The sequence below is a fragment of the Terrapene carolina genome, unplaced genomic scaffold (assembly GCF_002925995.2).
Source record: "Terrapene carolina triunguis isolate 2854851 unplaced genomic scaffold, T_m_triunguis-2.0 Scaffold706, whole genome shotgun sequence".
NCBI classification, from domain to species: Eukaryota; Metazoa; Chordata; order Testudines; family Emydidae; genus Terrapene; species Terrapene triunguis.
The window spans coordinates 7,833,738-7,848,426 of NW_020665057.1; the positions used below are offsets into that span (position 1 = coordinate 7,833,738).

General features: G+C 43.1%; 1 protein-coding gene across 1 annotated transcript in view; it reads left to right on the forward strand.

Annotated features, from left to right (window-relative positions):
- The window catches only part of ANK2 (ankyrin 2), a gene marked incomplete at its 3' end in the record, with an annotated part of 233,445 nt that overhangs the window by 45,420 nt on the left and 173,336 nt on the right, over positions 1-14,689 (forward strand). The window contains exons 3-4 of the mRNA XM_029913507.1: positions 168-266; positions 3,566-3,664. Of these exons, the coding sequence (XP_029769367.1) occupies positions 168-266; positions 3,566-3,664 (198 nt within the window). The remainder of the gene's footprint in view (positions 1-167; positions 267-3,565; positions 3,665-14,689) is intronic.

Below are 14,689 nucleotides of genomic sequence, written 5' to 3' on the forward strand. Positions count from 1 at the left end.
TACTTGAGCTCAACTAGTGTAGTAAGAAGTATTGGGCTTATGCAGACAAATAACTAAAGGTGAACCAATATTCTGGACATTAATCTTCATCTTTTACTTGGAGAAAGTGTGCATGTGTATCTTTACAAATGTGATATTTATGACTGGTATGGCCCTTTTGCTTACAGAATGGACTCAATGCCCTACACCTGGCTGCCAAAGAAGGCCATGTGGGACTGGTACAGGAGTTACTGGAAAGAGGGTCAGCAGTGGATTCAGCTACTAAGGTAATATGTGCATGTTTATATAGTTTATTTACAGAACAAAGAGATGAAAGAACTAGAAGTAGATATTTTCCCTTGTTATACAATGGGCAGTGCAAATACTCAGGAAATTTGCAAAAAACTGCAATATAAGAATATAATATTAAGATAAATACCTCTTTGGTAAAATATAAGGTGTTAATTTCTTCCTAAACCACAGGACCAGATCTTCCGCGGGTGCAAATCAGTTTACCTTCATTGACTTCAATTTATGAGTTTGATACAGAAATTATAGGGTTGAAATTATGTGGCCTGTGTTATACAGGAGGTCAGGCTAGTGATCACAATGGTCTCTTCTGGCATTAAAATCTGTGAATCTATGAATCAGCTGAGGCTCTAGGTTGTAAATGAAGATGGGGACTGAGAAGTATGTGTATAGTGGGAGCCCTTAAAGTTTCACTATTATGAAAAGAATTACCCTTTCTAGTGGCATTTTTCATTAGAGAGACAAAGAATATAGCTGACCAATAGTAGACTATATCAGAATAGTGAAAATGTGTAAGTGTAACTGTCAAGGCTGTATCCCCACTTTGAACTTTAGGGTTCAAATGTAGGGGCCTGCATGAAAACTTCTAAGCTTATCTACCAGCTTAGCTTTGGTCCGCTGCCACCATCACAAGAATTCCCTCCCTGGGAAGCCTTGAGAAACCTTTCACCAATTCCCTGGTGAACACAGACCCAAACCCCCTTGGATCTTAAAACAAGGAGAAATTAACCATCCCCCCTCCTTCCTCCCACCCTCCTTTCACCAACTCCTGGTGAATACAGATCCAAACCCCCTTGGATCTTAAAACAAGGAGAAATCAATCTGGTTCTTAAAAAAGAAGGCTTTTAATTAAAGAAAAAGGTAAAAATCATCTCTGTAAAATCAGTATGGAAAATAGCTTACAGGGTAATCAAACTTAAAGAGCTCAGAGGACCCCCCTCTGTCTTAGGTTCAAAGTACAGCAAACAAAGATACACACTCTGGTAAAAAGGTACATTTACAAGTTGAGAAAACAAAGTAAATCTAAGACGCCTTGCCTGTCTTTTACTTACTAGTTTGAAATAGGAGAGACTTGTTTAGAAAGATGGGGAGAACCTGGATTGATGTCTGGTCCCTCTCAGTCCCAAGAGCGAACCACCCCTTAAAACAAAGAGCACACACAAAAGCCTTTCCCTCCCCAAGATTTGAAAGTATCTTGTCTCCTTATTGGTCCTTGGGGTCAGGTGTCAGCCAGGTTACCCGAGCTTCTTAACCCTTTACAGGTAAAAGGATTTGGAGTCTCTGTACACAGAGAGCTGTTACCCTTCCCTTAATAGTTATGACAGTAACATATACAGGTCCCTATGTACGCTGCATTACAATGGAACCACGTTCTGCAGCAATAACTTCTATAGTATAATTCATCAATGATTATTCTCAGTAATGACTAAGGAAGGGTTTTCAGCTGTGCTCTGTAGATAGCCGAGCTGTATGGCCCTCAGCATACGTTGTTGTCTAGGTGGTCTGGAACAGAATCTCTTTTCCCTACCCAGTGCATGCCACAGAATGGGGGACATTGTAGTCAACTTCAGCAGTTCATTTTCTCAGTTCTCAGGAGCTGCTCTATTCTCTAAGAATCCTAGCTGACCAGCTTGCACATCTGATTACACCTGCTCCTTTTCTGCAAGCTGTACTCTAGCCCTGGCTCCCTGACCCCTTTCCTACCTGGTTCTATAGAACAGTGAGGGAAGGATACACTGTAATCCCAGTAACTCCCCTGCAAGCAGGTCCTAGCAGGACAAAGGGAAGGTAAACAGTGCTGAGCACCTGACTGCAGCACAATAATCCATTCTGCAGCAATAATGGTGAATTCTGTGGATTCTTGGGAAAAATGGCCATTTCCATAACTGTACAATAACAGAGTTGATGGGGCCCTGAGTGAGATGAATGGGGAAGATCCCTCCTCTCAGAGCCGTTGTTTCTGGCTCTTTGCAGACTCAGATGGGCATTGATTATGCTCGGTTCATATTTCCATGGTTATCTTTGCAACTATTAGGGCTAGAAATTTAATTGAAAAAAAAATAGCTGAAATTCTGGAGCATTGTTCTGCAGCAAAAAGTGAATTCTCTGGCACTGCAAATTATGGAGATAAGTGAATAACCATGTTACACTATATTTTGGCTGTTGAGTTCTGACGTACGGGGTAATGTTTCTAGAATCTTCATCACAATAAGTCTAGGCCCTCACTCCAAACTGCTTCTCCCCACCCCTGTGGTCACCTCATTGATGGAGACCTAAGGATTCCCTCATTTTACCTTTCTTTAACCCACCCCTCTGACTATGAGCCTTACATTGAACCATGTTTTTTCTAGCCTAGATGGGACTCTTTTAAGAGTACATTAGCACATAATTGTTCAGCGAAATGTCTGTTAGATGTGGGATACTGCCTCCCCCAGGAACACCTTGGCTCAGAGTGGGGCTGGGAATGAAATGCAAATCTCCAGCAAACCTCTACTGCTCTAGCCATTTATGTTCGATTGGAGAGAAATGGATTCTCCAGGAAGCCCCCATTGCACTCCCTCCCCCCACCCCCAACATCAACCCTGCCTTCAGCTGAGAAGGGCTGTCTCCAGTGCCATTAATGCCAGTGGGAGTCCCTTGAGGAAAATATGAAGTGCTTCCTCCCCACTCTGCCTGCTGCCTCCACCCATCTTCCAGCCCTGGTTACAGTCAAGTAATCACGTTCTTTCCTATGCACACTTTACTAAGTGCCAACAAGTAGAAAACAGAGTAAATTCTCTTCTCATTATTTTCATGTTTAGGTGGTTTTTGTCTCTGGTAACCTGGTTCTTTCAGCAAAGTACTCAGTATTCAGACTGTTCTTTCAGCCATGTACAAGGAGATCTCACCTTATTGAGTCATTTGGGGTGATTTAGAAAGCTCCTAGATCTCTGCTTTCCCTTTTGGAGAGCACATCCACTGAGCTGAAGGAAAAACCTATCTACTCTAGTTCTTTGTCAAACATCAAATAAACCAGCAATTTGTTCTATGCACCAGCCAACCCCTTTTCCAGAACTCCACCCAAAAGGTTATAAGAATATATCCTGGGGAGTTAACATGACAAAATCCCTTTGGAATGCCCTTTGGTGGCATATCCCAGCTCTGTCCCATGCAATGTCCACAATGCTGTGTACACTAAAAAGTAGAACAGTGTCCTATGAAGTAATGCATGGAAGTAGTATTGTGTTCTGAATGTCATAATGATTGTTAATGAGGGATCATTTCTTTTACATAACAGAAAGGGAATACAGCCCTACACATTGCATCCTTGGCCGGACAGGCTGAAGTTGTCAAAGTTCTGGTTAAGGAAGGAGCCAATATTAATGCACAATCTCAGGTAAGGTGATGTTTTCCCTCTATTGTAAGTATAATTTGGTGAAGTTTTGTAAAACAAACTTAAGGCAATAGGCAGGCACAATGCATGCTTCCCCTGCACCTAATCCTGACAAATCAACCCAGCCTTGACCTGTGTCATAGATGGTATTGCTTAGTATGTGACTATGAGTATAAGTACCCAACTGCATAGAATGAAGTTGTGTGTTGGTTATGTGATGCATAAACTAGGATTGTTGTTGACTGAGATCACCAAGGAGAATTTTTCCTGTGTGTTCTAGCAAATCAGGAGCCTCAAATAATCCCACTATGCTAAGATGTTTTAAAATAATGTTTGTCTTAAATCCTCACCCTGTCAAGCTGCCTGGAATGGCTCACGAGCAAGAGTACCCACCTCAGGGAATACTGTGAAGACGCAGGGCACAAACCCCAAACTGGTTGTGAGTTCTATACTTAGATTTCACCAACCAAAAATCAAGTGTGAACCCCTCAAGCACTATAACAGCCTTAACATGGACTCACAGACAGTCCCCTGGGGTACTCCAATCTATCTTGCTACACAGGTTAGCTTGCCTTTGTGATAGATGGTCCCTAACACCAAAAATCACAACAATGTTCAAGCTAGTCCCAGTCCCAAGGGACCAGTCACTTACCCCAGATAAATTGCACCTTAGATCCTACACTAAAGACAATGCTTTTAGCCAGTCCTATAATAAATTAAATAAAGTTTTAATAACTAAGAAAAAGAAATTAGTTATTTATAAGGTTAAAGCAGGTAAACATACACACACAAATGGGTTACGGTCTTAGATTCTAAAAGGTAATAGAAGCTGCTATAATATGAAAGCTCTGTATGTCTTCTAGGGCTAAAGCAGACTAAGCAGCCAGGGATCCCTTGTTTATGCTTGGAAATATTTGCCCCTCAGAGTCCAGGTAGCATAAAGAAACCTAGTTCCTTCTTGTCCAGGATTTTTATTCCCTTTCCCCAGAGTTCAAGCTGATGGGATCTCCTTTTCATGGGTGTATGGGTGGGTGCAATCAACAAAGGCTTTTGTCCTCTGGTGTTCCACAGTGGCTTATCTGGGCCTTCTTTTGTTGGGCAGGAGATGACATCTCTTATGGAAAACTAGTATTTCACACGTGGTAATGCTTTTCTCACGATTGTGGGTTTCATAGCAAACACTTAAATATTACCTTATAACATGGGATACAGATATTACAAGTGAGATTAATGCATGCAGCAACTCACAAGCATTTCATAAAGTCTGAACACAGTCCTATAACTCTAATATATATATTAACAATACTAACACACAGGTGAGCCAGACTGGTTTCCAGCTATGCATTTGTCAGTGTTTTCTGAGGCCTAGGGGCCTTGGCGTGACTTGTCATCTGGTCTGCCAGCATCACAACTCCAACACTTGCTTTTCAGACACAAGGACTAAAAGCATTGCTTTTCATTCTTAACTATTGGTTTAAAAATCTTGTAGATGGATTAGTTTCCGTTATGATAGGTCTCAGTATTCATTCTTCAAATAGTAGGCATTAAATCAAAGATTTGGCATGCGCATTTGATCTGGGGAAATGCACCTTATTTTGGAATGCAATCCAACTGTTAAAAAAAAACCTATTAATCTCTATGGCATGAAGGTTGGCTAATCTTCCAAAATGTACCAAAGAGCATAATGATGTCATTACAGAAACTGACCAATGGCGAAATGCTTGAAGGTACACTTCTCTCCACCTTTCCACAAGGCTGTAGTAGCAACAGCTGTCTCATTACTGCTATTTCAGACTTGTAAACAACATGTGTTAGGTTCTCAGTAGAAAAGAACAGACTGCAAGCCATATAGATGGTTTGTTTTCAGAGCTAAGAACCTCCACCCCCACAAACAGATACACCTAATGGTTATCGTTGTTGTTGTTGTTTTTTTAGCAATTTGCCAAGTTATCACAACACAATATTTCAGATACCGGAATCGTTTGGAATCCTAAACACAGGGAAATAATGAATATCTCAGACAGCATTGTTTGGTATGTGTTGGTAAATGCTACTCTTTAACGAAGACAATTGTGCATAAACATGCATAATTGAGGGGGGGCAGTTGGAAAGTGATCTATTATATGTTGAAGAATCTGGTATCTTTATGCATAAGATCATTATGCAATGTATAGTGAGCCAGTGGCATTCTCTGAAGTAGGTCATCAAGCTAAATCCTTCTGCTGGATTTAAAATATGGCTGGATCATTTGATGCCCACTGGTAATGTTTGTACAGTAGCTTTGCAAGCTAAGACCATGAGAAAAATGAGTCATACTTCAGAGGGTTCAATTAAAGCCATGTTAAATTCTGCCTTGCTCTTAGTGAACATGGGCTAGATAATGACCCTCACCTCCATTCATTTGTGCTGCACAAGGTGAGGGGGATGGGGACAAAGAAGAGAGAGAGTTGCCTTAACAAAGCAGCTGGGGATTACCAGGTGAGTACCCAGGGGTGAAAGTAACTTACAGGACTTACCGGTACTGCTGGAGTCCTGAGGGGGGGCGTGGCCTCATCCGGAAGAGGCGGGGCCTCTCAAGATTTAAAGGCCCTGGGGCATCGGCTGTGGCTGGGAGCCCCAGGGTCTTCAAATCAACCGGGGGCTCCCAGCTGCAGAGGTGTCTGGGAACCCCCGGGGCTCAGGGGCAAATTAAAGGGCTTGGGACTCCCCGCAGTGGCAGGAACTCCGGGCCCTTTAAATCCCGGCCCCAGCCCAGCAGCCGGGCTCGGGCGTGGATTTAAAGGGCCCAGAGCTCCCGCGGCTGCAGGGAGCCCCGAGCCTTGCCGGGCTGGGGCCGGGATTTAAAGGGCCCGGAGCTCCCGCCGCTGTGGGGAGCCCGGAGCCCTTTAAATCCTGGCCCCAGCCCAGCCGCTGGAGCTGCGGGCGGGATTTAAAGGGCTCTGAGCTCTCCGCCGCAGCGGGGAGCCCAGAGCCCTTTAAATCCCCGCCACGGAAGCCGGTGCAGTCCGGCACGGCATACTGGCTCTTGCCGGTACGCCGTACCGGACCGTACTGGCTTACTTTCACCTCTGTGAGTACCCCAGGAAGCATAAAGCTGGCACAGTTGCCTCTATGCCACATGCTTCCCCTCACTCTAGCACAGGATATGTTTGTGGGCAGGGAGGTGCATAGGTGGTGTCAGTGGATGTGGCCATGTAAATTTTAGGGGTCTGTTGTAGCTAGTGTTAATTAGAGCAGCTCTAAATTATGCCAGGGTCCAACCAGTCCTTGATCTGCTCCAGGATCTTCCCCTGACTACCCAAGTCCTGCACGGAACACAGCTTGATCAGACCTGGAGATCTGCTATTTCATTATGTGTAATACCCTGTCTAATGCAGGAGATTGGAAGCATGCAATGACCAGTGATGCAAGCAGAAGGCAATAGACTAACCAATGTATTTATAAAATGGATAGCTCTGTCCCTACCTTCACAACACTCGCATAAAGATCAGGCGTTTGTTTCTGTTGTTTTCTTCCCAAAAGCTTCTTTGCTAAGGAGCTCTGAGGACAACTGATTATCAGCTAAACTCCATACTTCAATTGCATTTAATTGAATGCGGAGGAATGCTATAATGTTGTTCCTCTAATTCAAGAAATGAACTAGTTGCTTTCACAGAGTCTTAATTGGATAATCATCACACACTTTCATAAACTTTCATAAACTGTTGGTTCTAAAATTAGGATTTCAGCAATGCTAAGAGAGATCAGCGTGAAAATATAATTGTTTTAATAATCAGGAACACTTTTTAATATGAAAAAAATAAATGTGTTTTCTGCCAAATTGGGTAAACATTTTCACAGTAAGCTTAGAACAGCCATTGCAGTTTTATTATTAGCACTGAATGTTCCAGATACTGTATCCAGTCATGCCAACAAGCATTTGCTCCTTGAATTCTGATCCAAATGGAATTGACTTAGAGAATTATGACAGGCAATATGACATACTCTCATCTCTTGCCCACTGAAACCCTTATGTATATGACAGTAGTTTCAATATTCATAATAATGGTGAGAGGGGCTGTTTTACCAAGATATCTGCTGGAAAATCTATCCAACAGTACATTTACCACTGAAGTCAGTCTTCAACTTTGTGGAGGATAGCTCTTAGAGTAAAAGTGAGAACAGCACCAAAGAGATAATGCAACCCTTGACCAGACAAAACTAAGAAAGAGGAAAAGGTAATAAGCAGAAGAGGAATTCACGGGCTAGTGATCATGAATAAGGCTACGTTTTAGTCACAGGTATTTTTAGTAAAATTCATGAACAGGTCACAGGCAATAAACAAAAATTCACAGCCCATGACCTGTCCATGACTTGTACTATTTACCGATAACTAAAATTTGGGCCAGGGCCCCCGGTGCTCGGAGGGGGGCGGTCTGGGTGTACCACGGGTGCTGGGGCGATGGCCCGGGACCCCTGCTGGTGCGGGAGGGCGAGGGGGAGGGAGAGGGTTTGGCAGGGCTGGTAGGCTCCCTACCTGGCTTTGCGTGTCTCTGCAGCTCCTAGCGGGAGGGCAGGCCAGGGGTGCTCTGCGCGCTGCCTCCACTGAGCACTGGTTCTGCAACTCCCATTGGCCAGGAGCCGCAGGCAATGGGAGCTGCAGGGGCAGCGCCCAGAGCCCCCTGGCCCCTCCACCTAGGTCAGGAGTTGCAGGGTCATGTGGGCCGCTTCTGGTGAGCCCCTCCACCTTCCAGGTAAGCACCGCCCTGCACCCCAACCCCCTGCCCCAGCCGTGAGCCCACTCCCATACCCAAACTGCTGCTGTTCCAGGGACTGACCGAGTGTTCGGGAAGCCCCTCAGCCAGCTGCACCGGCTGCTACAAAAGTCACGGAAATCACGTAAAGTCATGGAATCCGTTACCTCTGTGAGAGAAATGCAGCATTAATCATGAACTAATTGGGAGGCTAGTTATCATGAACCAATCAAATCTTCATAGAAAGAAAGTTAATTGCATTAAAAGATTAAGGGCCATACCTTTCTCTTCTCTTCTCTATAGGTTCTTATACTACACTGATCACTTTTGTATCTGAGTGCCTTCCAGAGTCAATACTTGGCACTGGTGAGGCCTGAGAGGGAGTACTGTATCCAGTTTTGGGCACCACACTTTAAAAGAGGTAGGGACAAACTGGAGAGGGTCCAGAGGAGAGCAACAAAAATTAGAGGTTTAGACGCATGAGACAACGTGACCTTTGAGAACAGGATGAAAATATTGGGCATGCTTAGTCTAGAGAAGAGAAGGAGGACCTGATAAGTCTTTAAATATGTAATAGGTTGTTATAAAGAGGGTGATCAGTTGTTGACCCATGGCCACCAAGAGTAGGACTAGAAGTAATAGGCTTATTTTGCAGCAAGGGAGTTTTAGGTGAAATATTAGGGAAAACTTTGTTAACTATTGGGATAGTTACCAAGGGAGATTGTGGAATCCCCATCATTGAAGGTTTTTAAGAACAGGATGGCCAAGTTATATTTAATGCTGCTGAGTATGGGGAGATGGAATAGATGATATCTTGAGGTCCCTTCCACGTTTACTTTTCTGTGGTTCTATGAAAGCATGAATAACTCAGGCCAGGTCATTGTCTGCCAAGATGAGATGGTGTCTCCTAGCCAACCAGAGATGATAGAAAATATTACTCATGGATGCTCCTTTGTGAGAGCTCAGCATCAGCAAGCAATCCAAGAGTATTCCTAAACTATGAACTAAATTGACCAATTCTGGATGGGTACCTTCAACCAAAGGAGATTACACCATGGCAGCAAGCTCTGCCCACTAGCATCACCTCTTTCCTGCTCAGGTTCGGTTTCAGCCACCTGTTCCATATCCATGAGCATATCTCATCCAAGCACAGGGCCGTCTTGGTGGTGGTCGGATGTGGTGAAGGAGAGATACAGCTGCTTATCATCTGCTCGTTGCTAACACTTGAAGCCATGTCATCCGACCAGTTCACCTAGTGGCTTCATGGAGATGTTGAAAAGGGCTGGAGAGAACCACAAGTAAGGGATCTAGTGAAAGAGTTCCCCATCACTATTTATTGGGGGGGATCCCCTCCAGGAAGAACTCACACCATTTTAGTGCATCACCCTATACCCCTGCCATCTCTCCTTACATTAACAGGCATCCCACTGGTTTGAATTAGAGGTTGACTGTCTCAGGTGTGCACATCATTTCCTTAATTATCTACAAATAGACTAGACAAAATGCTGAGAATTACACAGTAGGAAAGTAAGAAGTAAGAAAGAAATGGGGTAGATGATGTAATTGATCTTTCCCATTGCTAGCAAATTCTTATTGCATGTGTGTGTATATACCTCAAGCAGTTAGTGTAAAATAGACTTAAGTATCACCTGGAAAGTGGGTAAAAAGGATGGATGGTCTTTTGGTTAAGCACTGAACTAGGACTCAAAAGATTTGGGTTCTCTTCCTAGCTTTGTCATAGACTTCCTGTGAGACCTTGGGCAAATCACTTAATTGCCCTGTGCTTCAGTTCCCCGTTAATAAAATGAGGATATTAATACTGCCCTTTTTCTCAACATTGCTGTGAGGTTCTCAGAAACACACCTACACATAAATAAAACAAAAGAAGCTAAACAGTTAATAAAAACCCTAAATCTCTCTGGCTAAATGTGTAAGTTTTGTGGGGGGGGAAATAAGATAGTTCATCAGAGAATGGAAAAGCAGGTGATTGGAGAGAATAGTACCAAGAGCATGCTGAATGATTTGTATCTAAACTTCCCAATAGGAAATACAGACAGTAAAAGGAGGGGGCTAAAAGGACAATGGAACAATTATCACTAGAAACGTGTTTTTAATAGACATATTCAGAAAAAGACAAATCAAGAAATAAACGGGATGAATACAGTGAGTAAAGAGAGCCAGGTTATGAGGCCTCTGTAGTGGCTGAAATTCTGGGGCTCTCATTCTTAGACTTCCCCTGGACTTCATTTTTAAAAATAGACACCACATTAGTAACATCTTAGACTTCAGGAACAGTTGCTGTTATTAAGGATATATTACATATCCTTCTCAGCATCTCTGCTATTTCACACTTTATTTCTTTCAAACCTCTGGTGAATATGATCCAGTGGTAGTGATTTAATGCCACTGAGTTACTCAAGTTGCTCCATAACTTCCTCTTTAGAGACTTAAATATCTGTCAAAGTCACACTCCTATACCATAAAAATTGCCTTAACAATAAAAATTTCCCACTGGCTTCTATACAGACTGATGGAGAAAAGGGAGTTGAGAAGTTCCTCTCTCTTTGTACTTTTTTCCTTTGGTTTATAGAGTGGCTGCCATCAAAATAATTTACACTTGCCAAAATTGATATCCGAAATACTGTAGTTATTTCCTTAAATTTAGAATAAGGCAATAATGAGCGTATCTCAGGAAAATGTGGATTTTTGTTTAAATAGTGACGACGGAAGGCACAAACACCATCTATTGTCCCCCTGTCTGGTAGGGGGGACAGTGATTCTGAGGCTGAAGCTGTGATTCTAAAGTTTTTATTCTGCTTTGCCCTTCAGCCTTACAGGACCCTTTCCCTCCCCCATGTATTTTTATGCAGAACTTCCAATTTTTAAAATTTGCTACTTTAAAGTTAATAGTCATCGCTGTTAATTTTAGGGAAGTACTCCTCTATTCTGATTTAAAAAAAAATTATTGTGAAGTGATTATTAATGGAATGCTTACAATCTGACCCATGCATATTACTTGAGGAGTAATAGATACGTCCTGTATATACTAAAATGAGTGGCTCTAAAATACAATCATTTAAGATACAAAAATTACTAATCCAAACTATGCCCAGTTTGTGCCATCCAGTCAGTATAGTGTGCAAGGGAATGATACATTTGCTCTTAATCATAAAAATGTACTTTTTCCTTCTGGCTATGATCTTGATTTGTGATCATATTGCCCCCGCAGTGAGTTTGAAGTCATCTTGCTGACGTTCACATGTGTCAGACCTACTCTCTCCTTGATATGCTATGGGATGGTGTGATCTTTAGTAATGCACGTTCCTTTCTCTTGGTGAGCCTAGTGATACTTGCCTACTGCTCTTCCTTGTAAGCATAAAGATTGACAATAGTTCATCACTTAATAGCACAAAATTACTTAGTAACCATCCTTCCAACTTCCCCTCAGTTCATGAGGTAACTGCACAGGGAGGGAAATGAATGACTTCTGATCCAGAGTCTATTCAATCCAGTGGAAAGACTTCCATTGGCTTGGATCAGGTCCTTTGATTGCATTCTAAAACTTAACAATATGCTTTGACTTTGCATTGATTCTCAGACTGGTGTTGGAGGCAGTGGTTGGTTATAACAAGGTACATCTTCCTGTTTTATTGTCACGAATAATTTGCATCCAGTGCCAGTAAAGAATGAAACTCTGGTGAGATCAGATACGTAGCTGAATTCATCTGAACTAAAAAGAGAGTTTGCATAAGGTAGGGGATGTAAGAGTTTATACCAGAAATTTGTATATAGCAATACAATAATTGCAGACATAGACAAGTGCACTTTTCGTTGGCCAGCACATAAGTGGCAGTTTGAAGAGCTACAAAGCCAATCTCTAGTTCAAGGTTTATCAAATTGAATTCTCTTCTAAATTCAGAAAAAGTGCCCTAGGTTATGGCTGAATCAGGATAATTCTTGGTTCAGAACCATGTAAGGATCCTGGGCCACCCATTTCACAGAGTCATCCACACTGCCCACCAATTTGCTTCTTCCACAGCTGGAGCACTTCCTCACTCTGCTTCCTTGTGCTTTGGGCCATTGCTGAACACAGTAATTGTTTCTCTCTCTCCTTCTATCTGCAAGTGTCTGATTTTAACCTATGAGTAGGGCCCTACCAAAACCACTTTCCATTTTGATCAATTTCATGGCCAGAGGATTTTAAAATTGGTCAATTTCACGTTTTCACATGTCTGAAATTTCACAGTGTTGTTACTTTGGGCGTCAAAACCCAAAAGGTGTCCGGGTCTGATCTCTCCCCCGCCTCCCAGAGCAGCCGTGCAGGGGATGGACAAGTCCTGTCCCTCCACAGCTGAGCAGGGACTCGCAGCTAGGAGCCCCCTGGCTGGGGCACTCCCGGCAGCAGGGGGAGATTGGACCCACCTCCACAAGCTGCCTCCAACTACAGGAACCTCTAGGGCTCCTGCCCAGCCCCAGAGCTTCCTGCAACAGGGGGAGGCACTTGGAGGTGAGTCTGATCTCTCCCCAAGAGAGGCTGTGCAGGGGATGGACAAGTCCTGTTCCTCACCAGACTGCCTGGGACGTGCAACTAGGAGTCCCCCAGGCTGGGGTGCTCCCAGCAGCACAGCAAGATCAGTTTTCATAGGGAAGGGCTTATTTCACGGCCCATGACATATTTTTCACAGCCGTTAAATTGGTAGCTCCCTACCTATGAGAAAGTGTTAGCACCATTTCTTGGTCTTTGCTCAGGTAGCACAGCAGATAACCCATGAAAAGTGCCAGCTGTCTGAGTCAGTTGTGCTTCTAATCGGTAAACTATTGTAAGCCTCCCACTACATTCTCTTAGGTCATGTCATGTCACGTGACCTCGGAGGGACAGAGATAGCGAATACACATCCACGTCTCCCTGTCCTGAGTTAGTCCTCACCCTCCTCCATATACACCCTGCTCCATACAAGAGACCTCCTCAGAGGCAGGACCTGGATGCCAGTGCACTGGGGAACTGGCTTTAAATTTCTACATCTGAAGTTTACCATAATGGAGACATTTTTTCAAAATATGAACTGCTGGGCAAAGGGCTTTTATTGGGGATAATGTGCATTTGGAAACTATATTTTAGTCATGTGGAAAAGTGCAGCTGATTCTAAAATGGCTACAGTTGTCGGCACATATTGTTGCCCACATGGGCTGAGTTAGAGAGGTTTGAATTTTAGGTGTCCAGTCTTTTAAACTTCAAGGAACAAACTTTCAGCAGGTGTTACTTGTATGAATACAAATTTCTGATTGTCACTTATGTAATAATACCAATTTGAACTAATGGGCATTTCTTCTACATGTGACAAAAAGGCAGATGGGACCCATCTAACAATGGACTCTTTTCTTGATAAAACAGTGCCCTCTAGGCTTGACAGGGGGACCACCCAAGCTCTGTTCTGCCATATGGAGTCACAAATATGTAAAGGGAAACTTATCTCTCCTTTCTTCATTTGTGGATGATTTCTGGCTCCAGTGTGATACAAAGTATGCTTGACAATCACCCACATTAGCAGCCATTATGGATTAAGTAGAACCTCACCCCGCCAAAGAGCCTGGCAGGTCAGTGGAATGATTAACTTGCTATTGCAATATTCCAGCATCTGGTCCTATTGGTCTATCGAGACCAGAGTTCTGACTACAGCAGAATCTACAGTGCACCTACTGGTTCTCTCTCAATCTGATATTGGCAAATGCTTTCTTCTTAGGAGGGAAACAAGAAGTTCTTGAAGGTGACCATTGCCTTCCTGGGCCTCATATCTTCTAAGTCTCTTGGTATCCTGCAGAAAGATAGTCCTGTGGGCTCACATCCATGTGAAAAGTCTTCAGGCATAGCTCCTCTGTCAGGGTTCTCATATTTTATTCAGAGTCTGCTGCGTGGGGCCAGTAGTCCACTAACTGTGACAATATCTCTAGTGCAGTAGTCCTGATAGATAAATTTGCTGGAAAAAACTCCCCTGGAGCAACAACCACAGATGTCAGTCTCCTGGACTGGGGAATTCATCTTGATCATCACATATTCCAAAGGGGAAAACAGTTTGTCTCAAAATGATGAAATTCAACATCATTATACAGAATCAAAATGAAGAGTTTAGACTTGTGTCTGGTATGAATAGGTAAGGAAAAGCCAGGAGTGGAAATAGTGTGTAGTAGCTACAAAGGAATTATCATACTTCAGAGCCCTTCATCTGATAGGAAAAAGCATAACCTCAAATTTTAAAATTTCTGTAGCAGAGTGTAGAGAAAAAATCAGACAAGTAGT